Source organism: Peromyscus leucopus, chromosome 2 (assembly GCF_004664715.2).
Source record: "Peromyscus leucopus breed LL Stock chromosome 2, UCI_PerLeu_2.1, whole genome shotgun sequence".
Taxonomy (NCBI): Eukaryota; Metazoa; Chordata; class Mammalia; order Rodentia; family Cricetidae; genus Peromyscus; species Peromyscus leucopus.
In genome coordinates this window covers 145,379,523-145,393,574 of record NC_051064.1, presented here as the reverse complement: position 1 = coordinate 145,393,574, position 14,052 = coordinate 145,379,523, and the positions used below count along the sequence as shown (strand labels likewise).

Here is a 14,052-nt window from a genome sequence, read left to right as displayed (position 1 = left end):
TAAAATTGAGAGATTTCAGACAGATGCAAATATAGACAGACAGATAGACAGAGAATGTGAATGAGAACTGTTTTGAAAATTGACAGCACTGGCCTGAGCTCCCTACTTGGAAACTTTTGGACTTACTTCCTTGTGTGCAGAGTAGGATGTGTTCTGGTTGCTTTTAGTGAGCTATAGTGGTCTTACACAGATGTGCAGGCTGACTCTGGAAAGTGAAGCCTCAAGCATGCTGTAATTTCATAGATGGAGGTCAAAAGAGACCTTCTATATCCATTGGGGATTATGATTTAACACATGGCTTTCTTAGCCTAGGATGGGACATGGGACGGTAAACCATCAAGGATATAATAGACTGGGTATATTGTTATTCCTCTGGATATAATCACCTCTCTGCAAATGGAAAAGGTTTAAAGCACAGTACCATTAATTGCATTTTGAGTGGCCTGTGACCAAAACCAATGCAGGATCTCAGATTGAAAGGTACTCTGATACATTGATGATGGTGCTCTTGTTTCATACTTGGACTTAATTTTGTAAGGTGGGATTGTGCTTAACTTTTCGTTTGCTTTCTTCCCTTTCAGATTTGACTTTAAGAAATGTAAGCTGCTCTATGAGAGTTTTTCCAACCAGACCAAGTCCATTAACTTGGTTTCCCATTCAATGATGGCATTTGACACCCGCTATGCTGGGCAGAAGCCCAGCCCTGGCATGACCAATGTGTTCAACTGTATCTTTCAGCCCTCCAAGAGCAGCAGCGCCACCCAGGGCTCCATTCAGATTGAACTGCATTTCAGGTATGGAGGCAGACGGCAGCCAGCTCTGCCTTCCTTTTTCTGTCTGTCCCCACCCCCATCCCCCTAGGTCTCTCTGTGTAGCCCAGGCTTTCCTTGAAGTCTCTATCCTCCTACCTCCATGTACCCCCACACTTGGACCCCCAACTCTGTCTTTCTTTCTTCTCTTTTTTAATTTATTGGCTTTTATTTTAAGTGTATTGGTGTTTTGCCGTGGGTACGTCTGTGTGACAGGGTCGGATCTTGGAGTTACAGACAGTTGTGAACTGCAGGTGGGTGCTGGGAACTGAAGAGCAGTCAGTGCCCTTAACTGCTGAGCCCTCTCTCCGACCCTCCAGCTCGGACTTTCTTTATGGCGATATTTCCTTTTGTGGTCGGTGGGCCAGATCCATGTGGCTTTAGAACATCAGCAGACCCCAAAATTGGAGGCTCACCGGTACTCACCAGCACTGGTGTCGCTCACCAGCGCCATGATGTGTGGTAACCCGTTCCCTTGCAGTATCATGGACTCACCAAAAGATGTCTCTGTTGCCTTAAAAAAAAAGTAGTTTGGCATCGAGCCAGATCCTCAAAATCAACCTCCTTGTAAGCTTTAATTTGTAAAGTGACTTGGGGAAGGAAGAAATTATGTGAAATTAAGGAAAAAAACCCAAGCAAAAACCTTTTGGTCTACATGAAAGGAAAGGCGGTTTTGACCTGAACAGTTCTTTATTCAGGTCTCCCTGACTCTGGTGTTATGGGAGGCGGTGGGAACAGGGAGGGGAGGGAAACGTTCTAGAATGAGACAGACCTTAGCCCCAAGACTTAGTCTTCCTCTCCGTAGCTATGTATCCTATTGAGCTTTGAGATTCACTTTCCTCTTTTATGGAATGAACCAAGAGTTAAGTCATTCTGGCGAGTCACATGGCACCCGAAGCAGCCGCTGCTGTTACAGCCGCTGCTGTTACTTCCTAATGCTGCTGCAGCAGCGGCAACCCTTTAATACAGCTCCTCATGTGCTGACCCCCACCATAAAACTATTTTCATTCCTACTTCATTACTGTAATCTTGCCACTGTTATGAATCTTAATGTAAATGTCTCATCTGCAGGATATCTGATATACGACCCTCAAAGGGGTCTCGACCCACAGCTTGTGAACTACTGCCCTGGTGTGATTCTCATGGCTTATGGCTGTTCTTGACTTGTATGGCTGGTGTTTAGTGTGCCACTCAAGACTTACTCCCAGTTTAGCTTTAGAAGGGAGGAGCTCTTGGTCTCTCCATATGCCTTTAGGAGGCCTAGCAAAGGAGACATTTTAGCCCTTGTAGGAACATTAGGAGTCCAACAGTGGCAGTGCTAGTGGCTTCTTGCTGGTCCCTGCCTTGACCAGGCATCTTACCTACTGCCAGTTGAATCCTCCCAGATCTGCAAACTTGGGCAATTTCAGCCCCCTTTCACATACAGAGAGACATCTGGAGAAGGTCCAAATGACTCTTGGATGACTGCACAGCTAAAAGTCTAGTAGTCACAGTCTCCTGGGCCTCTGATGTCAAAGTTGAGTCCCACCAACTCTTCATTCCCTCTGGTCTCTGTCATTGGCTGAGTGTAGCCTTGGGATGTGCTGGGTGTGTTTGGCAGCTTCTATGAAGACGTTTCTTAGAACGGGGGGGGGGGGGGGGACAGGGGACTTCCATGTATTTGGTCCTCCCGTAGAGGGGTAGTTTGGTGTTTGCTTTATTGTTACTAATTGTGACTTCCAAAGCAGTCAGCTCTTTGTCCCCTCATCGTCATATCTTTAATATACAGGGGGCCTAAAGTATTATTTTGCTCATATACTCAAGGCATATAATTTCATGGAGTCAAACAATCATTTCTTACCTTGACTTTTGCTAACAGACGTGCCCTTGTTAGTGAGAGAAGTGAACTGTTTCAGGAAGAATCACTCTTCTGTTGGGATTTTGTATGTCAAATATAAATCACTTCACAGTGTTTGAAGGCTTGAAATATTTTCCAGAACAGAGTCTGACACACTGACTTTCCGGTTAGCACCAAGGCCTGACAGTCCCTGCTCAGAATGGGGTGGAAAAATTTTACTGAGGGCAACATTTTTTTTTCCATTACAAAAGGGTAGAGTGTTTCTGTGACAAATGCTATGTGTGAGAAGGAACTGTGCCTTGCCATGCCCTTTTACTAGAGGCAGTGAGCCAGGTTTAACAGAAGCGAGACTGGAGAAAGCAGCCTTAGGCACATCCCCAAGTCAGCATTTCACAGGCAAGCGGGGAGTTAGTAAATGTAGCAGCCAGAGCCAGGGTCTCTTTCACAAAATCAGGTTCAACTCCCAAATCCTGTGACCTGCTCCTAGCCTGCCTCTGCTGGCCTCCTTTCCTCTGCCTGCTAGTATGGTGATAGGGCTGCCATCACCCCTGAGGACACTGTGGCTTCAGGCCAGGCCTGAGAGTCTTTCTGGGGAACTGTGAAGACTATAAAAGCAGTCCCTGTCCCCTGCCCATCCCTCTGCCCATTTCTACTCTAGGGTGCTTGCTCTCCATTTATGGCCAATGTCCTTTTCAGGCTAGAAGATCTGGGGTCTGAGGTTAGTTGCAGTTAAAGAAGCCAGATAGTACTGGTGCATGAACTTGACATTTGTGAAGCAGTCCTGAGCTTCTAAGAAGAGGCCTCATCAGTCTTAGACTTGTTTGTCAGGAAAGAAGCTGGCGTTTAGGGGACACCTGCCATGTGCCTGGTGCTTTTGCTTACAATGTTAGTTCTCATTTTGTATGAGGGAACAGATTGACATACCCAGGATCACACAGCTTGAGAGTGACAAGATTTTAGTCTGGTCTCCTGACTTCAAAGCCTTTGCTCTTCCTGTGGACCAGCCTTTCCCAGCGTTAGCACTGCAGGTAGCGATTCCTTAAAAGTAGGGCCTGTGGCCAGAAGCATCTCAGAGTTTGGGGTGAAAAACCCAAGTATTTTGGAGAATTCACAAAGGCTTTGCCAGTCCAATATCTCTAATAAACCTTCCAATACCCAGGGGCTAGAGTAATGGCTCAACAAGTGAAGCGCTTTTGCAGAAGGTCCAGGTTTCATTCCCAGAACCCAGATGACGACTTACAACCATTTAGAACTTCTGTCCCAGGGTACCCATGCCCTCTTCTGGCCTCCTTGGGCACTGCACATATGTGGTGCAAAGACATACATAAAGGCACAACACCCATACATAACAGCAAAAGTAAAACGAACATCCAAAGGCTCTCAATTCAGAGTTGAGCATTTGGATATTTGGATTGGGAATGCTTATTGATACTTCAGATCAGGCTGCTCCTATAAGGCTTTCCTATGCATTGTGGCATGGTTAGGAGCATTCCAACTCTACCTACTAGGTGCCAATTGTGCCCTCTCAATAATAATAATATTAATTATTATTATTATTGTTGTTGTTGTTGTTGTTTTCTGTGACAGGGTTTCACTGTGTAGCCCTGGCTGTCCTGGAACTCACTCTGTAGACCAGGCTGGCCTCAGACTCATGGAGCTCCATCTGCCTCTGTCTCCCAAGTGCTGGGATTAAAGACTTGCACAACCACTGCCTGGTGCCCTCTCAGTTATTATTACTAATAACAGTTGTTGTTAAAGACAGCAAAAAAAAAAATGTCTCTAGATTGCCTAATAAATGCCTGTTGTGGACTCATGTTAGCTGAGGGCTCTGCTATCCCACTTTCTTAGATATAGTTCTTTTTTTTTTTTTTTTTTCAAATGAGGGCCTGGAGAGATGGTTCATTGATTCAGAGCACTTGTTGCTCTTGCTGAGGACCTGGGTTCAGTTCCCAGCACCCACGTGGTGGCTCACACTGTCTGTAACTCCAGTTCCAGAGGATCCAGTGCCCTCTTCTGACTTTTCTTGAGCACTGGGCATGCAATGGTGAACAGACATACATGTAGGCAAAACACTCACACACATAAGATAAAATAGTTTTTTAAAAGATGTGATTAATCTCCAGAAAGTTTATATTTCATGGGCTCATAAAGCAGTGCTCAGCATGTTTCCATGCTCAAAGTTGGCAGTTTCTGAAATACTGGAATGGGACCCGGCATGGTGCTGCACACCTGAATTCCCAGGTACATAGGAGCCTAAAGCAGGAGGATCCCTGAGTCCAGGCATTTGAGGCCGTCTTGGATAACATAAAAACAGAAGAAAAGGAAAAAACAATACTGTATTGTTACTTACTGGGCCTGAATAAGGCCTTGGCAGTGTTGGAAATACCATCTTTGTTATTATTTTTTCCTGCCTTCTTTCTTACAGATCTACAAAGGATTCTTCCTGTTTCACTGTCGTTCTCAATAATCTTCGAGTGTTTCTCATATTTGACTGGCTGCTGTTGGTCCACGACTTCTTGCACACTCCCAGTGATATTAAGAAACAAAATGTCACTCCTGCATGCCACCGCAATGCCAGCAGCGAATCTGCTGTTGTTCCCAAAACCGTTAAGAGTGGAGTAGTCACCAAGCGGTCTTCCCTGCCTGTGTCCAATGAGAGGCACCTGGAAGTCAAGGTCAATGTAACAGGTGATTGTTCTTAGTGTGCGCCAGTGTTTGTCAGTTTGGATGTTACGTCAGGTCTATTGTACAGGACAACTTCTCTGTGCCAGCCACACCTCCTTAGTTTTTGAGACAGGATCTCACATAGACCAGGCTGATTGCAAACACTAAGGGCTGCCTACTTCTGCTTCCTGAGTGTTAGTATTGAAGTGTTTTGTTTTAGAGGAGGACCTCACTGTATCACAGGCTGACCTGGAATTTGCAGCGGTCCTCCTGCCTCAGCTTCTGCCTCCCAAGTGCTGGGATTGTTGGTATAAACCACTGCGTCTAACTTCATACTGGTTTTGATGAAAACCCAATGTGAGTGAGTTTTGCAGACGCAGCTGAGTAGAGACCTGTCAGCACTTAGCAGCAGTGGCGGCTGGACATCAGTGGTCTGCCCTCCTTGTGGGCAGAGTGAACAGCTGTGCAAAGCTGTTGTGGTACCCCATGCTGCTTGACCAACCCATCTGACTCTTCTTCCTTGGCTTTTAAGTCCTCTGGAGATAGGATGCTCTTCATAACTTCTGAGTATCTTTTTTTGGGCCTCTCACCATGGCTAGAATGTCATTTCTCTGTCTGTCTTGAACATGCATGTTGAACAGAGGAACTACATTCTAGTCCTTTCTGCCAGGCACTGCTCCGTTAGCTCAGCTGTGCTTGGCAGATTCTGAGTCTGGGAAGGTAGTGAAATAGGACATCGAGAGCCATCCTGGAGAAGGAACACCTGGTACACCTGTGCCCCTTGTGTTGGGACAGCCAGGTGGTGCCAGCTTCCTTGCTTGCCTTGACTGATGATGCTGTCCTTTGCAGGCACGGAGTTCGTGGTTGTTGAAGATGTGTCTTGCTTCGATACCAACGCCATTATTCTGAAAGGCACCACGGTGCTCACCTATAAGCCCCGCTTTGCTGACCGCCCCTTTTCAGGAAGTCTGTTTGGCATTGAGGTAAGTTTGTGTGGTGACCACAGTACCGCAGAGGGATCCAGAGAGAAACATCTAGAAAAGTATTTGCCTCCTGAATGCTTATTTTCTAATGGTAGGAATGGAACTGAGGGTCTTGTAAATGTTTAGGCAAGCACTTTACCATCAAGCTACATCCCCACCCTGCCCCTTTTTATGACAAATTGTTTAGGCACAACCTCCAGAGATTTTGAGTCAGTAGGACTGGGAAAAGACCCTAGACTCTGTCTTTATAAATATGTGTGTGTATAAATTACACACACACACACACACACACACACACACACACACACACACAGTATAAATATATATGGTTATAAATATATATATATATATATATATACACACACTGTGTAATTTATATATATGGTTAAAATATACATAGTATGTTTGTTATGTGGTAATTTATATATATGGATATATGTATAGTGTATATAATTTGTGAATATAGATACAGGTATATATATAAAATACAGTATAAATTATAAACACAATGCATCTATATGATTAAAATAGATATAGTATATGTGATATATTGTGTATGTGTAATTAATACATATACACATATATAGTATATATAAATTTATATTGTCTATATATAGTGCGTGTGATATACATACACACATATAGTATGTACATAATTTATATATGATATGGATATATTGTGTGAGTATAATACAGAGAGTGTGTATGTGTTGCTTTGGATTGAACCCAAGGCCTTGTGCATTTTAGGCAAGCACTCCATCAACTGAGGTGAGCTATATTCCCTGCTCAGCTCAGTCCTTTTTGTTTTGATTGTCCATTGCCTAGGCTAGCCTTGAACTTTTGATCCTTTTGCTTTAGCCTCTGGAGTAGCAGGTATTATAGACCTATGCCACCGTATCCATCACGGCCTCCTGAACTCTTCTTAGGGAAACATCATTCAGTGAAGGGCCTTTGCCTTCTCTGGCTTTTTCCTCCAGTCTGGTAGCTTACTCCCCCATGTCTATCTTCCAGTGTAAGGCTCTGAGCACACAAGGACTTTTCTCATCCGCTCTCCATTCCTCAGGACATTAGTCAGGGAGTCCCTCTTAGCTCTTATTCCTATTAGCACCTTGTTGTGTAGTCTGGGTCTGCATGTCTCATCTTCTTTCTGTCAGGATTGATGCAGTATTTCTTTCCAGTGCTGAAAAACATGCACCACAGGGCCCCTTAGCATATGCCAGGTTAGTAGTTTACACTATAAGATCTCCCTCATGATCTCCCAAGGAGGATTTAGAAGTGAGATCCAATTGGGGATTGATTAATGTGTCGTTCCTGAAGGAAAAAGGAAAATGAATAATTTTCCTCTAAAGCCTTAGAAAAACTCCATGGTAGGTTTGTACAGTTTAGGTAGTGGTCCTGCTTGCCTTGAATCCTCTTCCCTCACACACTGAACACTCTCCTGTTAAGAGACAGGGCCCTAGGGTAAGGGAGGCCTACTTAGAACAGGTGGTGAGGATTTTATATGGTATCCATCCCTCAGGAATATCTGATCTCTAGTAACGTTCGGGAGAGTCATGTGTGACCAAAAGGACCATGTCTCTGACTGGCCTGATTATTATGAAGGAGGTAATTTGCACCTGAGTAACCTTTGTCACCTGGACATGTCATGTGCAATATTAAGCAGCATCTACCCCATGTCTTTTTTGTTTGTTTGTTTTTTTCCCGAGACAGGGTTTCTTTGTATAGCATTCCTGGCTGTCTTGGAACTCCCTTTGTAGCCCAGGCTAGCCTCAAACTCACAGAGATCCACCTGCCTCTGCCTCCCAAATGCTGGGATTAAAGGCGTACACCACCACCGCCTGGCTCACCCTGTGTCTTTTAAGCCTTGGGTTGTGGAAACAACAGAGGAGACTATGCAGAAGCCATCTCTGTGGGATGCTCTTAGCTGAGGGATTTCAGGGACATTCCTCCCACTCTTGGCTCAGGGATCTCAGTAGTAGAAGGGGCAAGTGGCGGAACATTTGCTCAGCCTCTTGCCCCTTCTGATGGGACTTGGTGTTACTTCCATTGCTGTTATTCATTTTACCATAAGCTGTTTTTATTCCTCCTTTGAGGTTCAGATGTAGCTGAATTAATCAGGGGGTTTCTCTTTTTGACCATTTGCTTTTGTACAGTGAAGAAAGCTCAATTTGGGACAAGGAGCGGCGTGCTCAGATGTTGTAGTTGATCATGGAATTGAAGTTTGTTTGCTTTCCAGGCCATGAAAAGGCCAGCTTTGAGTGGGGCATCATGGTAACTGACTAAGGAACTGTACAACTGGGCTCTGTGTAGCTGAGTCCTCCAAAGGAGAAAAGGAGGAAGAAACTTTCCTCCTCCAATGTTTCAGAGAAATGAAGTGGCGGAATATTTGAGATGCCTAGTTTTGAGTTGCCAGAGCCCGATCTCAGTTTTAGGACCTCTGTGGTAGATCCCTGGGAGGATTGAACATGGTGAAAGGCTTTGGTGTTTCATGGTTTCCATAGTGCTAAGAAATGTCCTGTGAAGATAGAGCTCTGCTCATAAGATGAGAGCAGCTTCACATGAATGCTTCCTTCTTTCCTCCATCCTCCTTCTGAACACATAAAATAATTTGATCCCAGAATGGGAGTCCTTCCTTTCTTTTGTCTACCCTGAAGCCTATTTATTTGTTAGCATTGCAGAATAGTTCATGCACACAGAGTATGAAATCTAATTGAATGAATTCCTATGTACCTGTCTGGCTGCTTTAATCACGAATGTGCTTTAAATTAGGAATTCTGAGAGGAGGGAAAATTACCTGTTCCATATATAGTTTCTATTCTTATTTTGGTGTGTTCTGTCCTGTCCTTAAAAGAAAGTCAATATTACTATTATTTTGTTCATTTGAAATAGGCTTCCACTATGTAGCACAGGGTGGCCTTGAATTTCAGTCCTCCTGGCTCAGCTTTCCTAGTGTTGGGATTATAGTCATGAGTCTCCGATGGTTTTTCGAGACAGGGTTTCTCTGTGTAGTTTTGTGCCTTTCCTGGAACTCAATCTGTAGGCTGGCCTCAAACTCACAGAGATCTGCCTGGCTCTGCCTCCCTAGTGCTGGGATTAAAGGCGTGCGCCACCACCGCCCGGCACTTTGTAATATTTTGATGGGGGCTGCATTTTCACATAACCTGTAATATGCTGACCTTCCTAAGATTGAAGGCAGGTGCCACCACTGCCCGGCCTCTGTACAGTCTTTTCAACTGTCTTTTCCCTCCTTCCCTCTCTTGTTTCTTCATGTTTCGGGAGACAGGGTCTTGCTGTGTAGCTCAGACTGGCCTGAAACTGTGGTCCTCATGCCACTGTCTCTCAAGGGTGGGCTTAGTGTGTCACCACTCTGGCTATTAGCTCCTACCTTTAGGTGACCTCAGATGCTTTACCAAGTAAATGTGGTGCAACCTCACTTGCTCTTTTTTTTTTTTAAAACTAATAAAATGGTTAGTGAAATTTTCTATATTTTGTATTATTTCCTTAGGCTAGTTTCTAGACAGAAGTGAGATTATTGGATCAAAGGGCAGGAGATCTGTAAGCCATTGCGGATGAATTGGGAATGTTTTCCTGCAGGTGAACCACTACAGCTACTCTTGACCTCAGGCTAGAGTGACAGCCCAAATCTTTGCAGCATTTACTTCAGCAGCTGATATGGGTCCTGTGAGAACAGAGGGCTGATAGCTCCTGGGACAGTCCATTGGTGCTGCTAACAAGTAGAACCCTCTCAAGGCAGATAGTAATCTTTGCCGTATTGCATTTCATTTTCAGGTATTTTCTTGCCGACTAGGGAACGAGCAGGACACAGCTCTTTCAATTGTGGATCCAGTTCAAATCCAAGTGGAGCTGGTGGGGAACTCTTCTTACCAGAATAGTTCCGGGCTGATGGATGCGTTCAACAGTGATGATTTTCCACCCATCTTAGAGGTAATGCTGAGCAGCATCTTACCCATGGATGCACCCCTGGTCCCCTGTGCAGACACTGTTGACCACTCTGAGTCTAGTACCATTGTAGTTACCCAGCAGATGTAATGAATACAATGCTACCTAGGAGCTTGCAGTGTAGACAAGGATAAAAGACCCTCTAATAGGCTGGTATCATTTTGAAGTTCTGAAAAAGTTGATAGAAAGCAGAACTCAACATAGGCAGGAATAGTGGGTAGAGTGCTGCAAGGTCAGGACATCTGGGGGTGGGGTGGGGCAGGTAGGATATAAATCAGCAGAGGAAGGAGGACATTCCAGGTCAAGAAACTGAGTTAGGCAGAAACAGAAAGTCTCATTGGGACTGAGAGGTGTTGAGGGAGGTGATGTCTGAAGCTGAAGCTAGGCAAGAGAGGCTTACAGCCCTGGGGTTCTTGATCTCACTTTCTTTATTTCAGTGTGTGTGTGTGTGTGTGTGTGTGTGTGTGTGTGTGTGTGTCTGTGTGTCTGTGTGTCTGTGTGTCTGTGTGTCTGTGTCTGTATGTCTGTGGATGCCCACAGAAGCCAGAAAAAAAGAGTCCGAGTTATAGGCAGTTGTGACTGCCATGTCAATGCTGGGAATTGAACTCCGGTCCTCTGGAAGAGCAGTAAGTGCTCTGAACCACTGAGCCATCTCTAAGCCAGGTGTTGTTTCTTTGATAAGAGGGCAGTAATTAATCAGTCCATTTGAATCATGGGGACCTGAAAGAGAAAGGCTATGTGACTTTTCAGTTTCAGCAGTACTTCATTGGTAAAAAAGTGAATGAGTGAATAAAGAAAGGCTCCTTCACAGACCTTTGCACCCTGTCCAGTGTGCTGCCTGCTTGCAGGTCTGTGCTGCCCTCACCAGCGGAGCTAAACTGCTCATCTCTGAGGAGGAGTGCATTTTAGAAAGGGTCCTTCCAGACTTGGCCAATTATGTTATGTTTGAATAAAGCAAAGATTTTCTCATCGTTGTTGTTATTACTAGTAATATTATTATTATTGTATTGTTATTATTATTATTATTATTATTATTGACAGGGTCTCATGTAGCTTAGGCTGGCCTAGAACTCCTGATTCTCCAACTCTATCTCTGAGTGCTGACAATATAGGCAAAGAGATCCATTTTGTAGGTGTCCTAGTTTCATTTCTGTTGCTGTGATAAAATATCCTGATGAAAGCAACTTGGGGAGAAAAAGGTTTATTTCATCTTATAATTTCAGGTTATGCTTCAACATAAAGAGGTCAAAGCAGAAACTTCAAACACCTAGTCCCATCATATCCACAGTCAAGAGCAGAGAGAAATGAGTGCACACATGATTGTTTTCTTGCTTATACTCAGCCTGATTTCTCTACTCTTACACACTTCAGCACCTCCTGCCTAGGGAATGGTGCTGCCCACAGTGGGCTGGGTCTTTACATCAATTAAGACATGCTCCCTAAGACATGTCTAAAGGCTAACTCAATACAGTCTCTCACTGAAACTCACCTTCCAGGTAATTACAGGTTGTGTCAAGTTGACAAAGCTACCCATCACAGTTGATCAGTTTATTTCAGAGATAAAAAAATGTAATGGGTCTAGGAAAAATGGCTTAACAAAATATTACCATTATGTGGTCTTCACCCCCAGCCATATTCTTATCTTGTGAGGTATTAATTGCTCTAGTAATTATCCTATTTAGTTTTTTTTTTTTTTAATTTCATTCAGTTTTGTAATCATTACCTGATGGCTGAGATAGTACCTCATCATTATTTGCTTAATTTCAAGATCTTTGCAATCTTTTAAATGAGAAGTTGTGGTGATATCTGGACTTCTGAGACATAAAGTAAGAATTATGTTTGAGTGACGTGTGGGCACAAAGCCGAAAGCAGCTTTAAAACTGTTGCTACCTTTTGCATTCCATTAGATTCAGTTACAAGCCCTGGATATCAGACTCTCCTATAATGATGTTCAGCTGTTTCTTGCCATTGCAAAATCCATCCCAGAGCAAGCTAATACTGCAGCCCCGGAGACAGCAGCCTTGGAGGCAGACTCTGTCAGCACTTGCCTCCCAGGGGCATCTCGAATTGGAGAGGATGTCAGAGAAGGGTCAAGACACACCTTGGATCCTGTCTTGGGTAGGTGTCTGTTTGGAAACCCAGGCAGTCTTCTTGATTAATACTTATTCTCTCTGTCTCCGTCTCTCATGTTTTACTCTGCATCCCGACTGATCCAACATTTGATATGTCATACATCATCCATGCTGTTCTCAAACTTATGGCAGTCCTCCTGCCTCTGCCTCCCTAGTACTTGACTTATCTCCCGTACTGGTAGCCCCACCCCACCCACCTTTAACTTTTTCAGTGTCTTATGCATAGTTCGATTGATCATAATCTAATTGCTTGTCCTTGAGTATGATTGTGAAGTATGACTACAGCTACTGCTCCCGCTTACAGCAGGGGTTCCCCTTACAACTGCTTCTGGAGTTGTATGGCTCATTTACAAGTTCGGTTTTAAAAACTGAGACTTTGCCTCTGAAAACTTTGAGTCAATGTTGCTCACACTAAATGATAGTCTTTCACTTTTAAAGATTCAACATAAGGAAATGATGGAAAAGTACAAGGTACACATGATAGGGTTCTACACTAGGAGCCCATTTTACCTCAAGAAAGGGAATGTTCCTAGTCCCCCCTTATATCTGACTGTGGAGTAATCTGTATGAAATTGTCTCCTAGAGTTACAGCTGGCTAGACTGCAGGAGCTGGGCTTCAGCATGGATGACTGTCGCAAGGCTCTTCTGGTGTGCCAAGGTAATTTGCTGTTTGTCTTGACAACATGCTTCCTTTTATTTCCTCCTCAGTTCAGAGAGAGAGAGAGAGAGAGAGAGAGAGAGAGAGAGAGAGAGAGAGAGAGAGAGAGAGAGAGAGAAGGGCCTAATGTAACCTCTGGGGGCTGAGTATCATTCTGGTTTGGCCATAGTTGTGATCTGAAGGATTTTCTGTGATTCGGAGGTTGACTGTAGCTGGCTGCATGGGTGAGATTCTTCCTTGGCACCTCATCAGGGCCCTAGGCAAATCACTGAGCCTCTCAGTGCTAGTGCTTCCTTACCTGTGAAGTCAGAGTAGGAGGCCCTGGCTTTGGGGAAGTGCCTGGCACTTGGAAAGTAGTTGTTAATTCTGGTTACTGGTGGTGGTGGTAATGGTGGTGATTCTGACAGCCATGACCATGTGCTGAGCACCTATAGCTCTGTCTCTGGTCTTTTGAACAAACAAACCAACAGGGATTACATTTCTTTCTTTGTGTGGATGTATGTAAGTGAGTATTCACTTGTCACTATGTGTGTATGGAGGTCAGAGGACAACTTGGAGGTAGTTGTCTCCTTCCATAATCCTGGGGATTGAACTCAAGTTGTCAGGCTTAGCAGTGAGTACCTTTACCCCCTGAGCCATCTGACTGGGCCTGTCTTTGTTTTATTTAGCATCAGAGCTTGGTGTAGCTCAGGCCAGCCTTGAACCCTTGTGCTTAGGATCATCTTGAACACCTGATCCTCCTGCCTCTGTGTCTCTAGCACTAGGATCACAGCTGCAGACAACTTGCCTTTTATGCAGCTCTGATGATGGAACCCAGTGGGCATGCACTTTGAGCTCCATCCCTGTTCCCAGCCTGGCTCTAGGTTTTCTCGTGGAGTCTCCTTACTCTTGGAAATAGCCATTACTGCCCATATTTCAGATGAGGAAACTGGCTCAGATAGATTAAGTAAGTTTGTCTGAGTTCATCTATTAGTGTGGCCCAAGGTACATTAAAGAGAGGTCTGCTGAT

General features: G+C 44.4%; 1 protein-coding gene across 7 annotated transcripts in view; it reads left to right on the top strand.

Annotated features, from left to right (window-relative positions):
- Nucleotides 1-14,052, top strand: part of Vps13d (vacuolar protein sorting 13 homolog D) — a 234,045-nt gene that overhangs the window by 73,880 nt on the left and 146,113 nt on the right. For all 7 annotated transcript variants that reach the window (XM_028860132.2, XM_028860131.2, XM_028860135.2 and 4 more), the window contains 6 exons: nucleotides 582-794; nucleotides 5,072-5,334; nucleotides 6,160-6,293; nucleotides 10,083-10,238; nucleotides 12,161-12,371; nucleotides 12,969-13,043. In XM_028860132.2, the coding sequence (XP_028715965.1) occupies nucleotides 582-794; nucleotides 5,072-5,334; nucleotides 6,160-6,293; nucleotides 10,083-10,238; nucleotides 12,161-12,371; nucleotides 12,969-13,043 (1,052 nt within the window). The remainder of the gene's footprint in view (nucleotides 1-581; nucleotides 795-5,071; nucleotides 5,335-6,159; nucleotides 6,294-10,082; nucleotides 10,239-12,160; nucleotides 12,372-12,968; nucleotides 13,044-14,052) is intronic.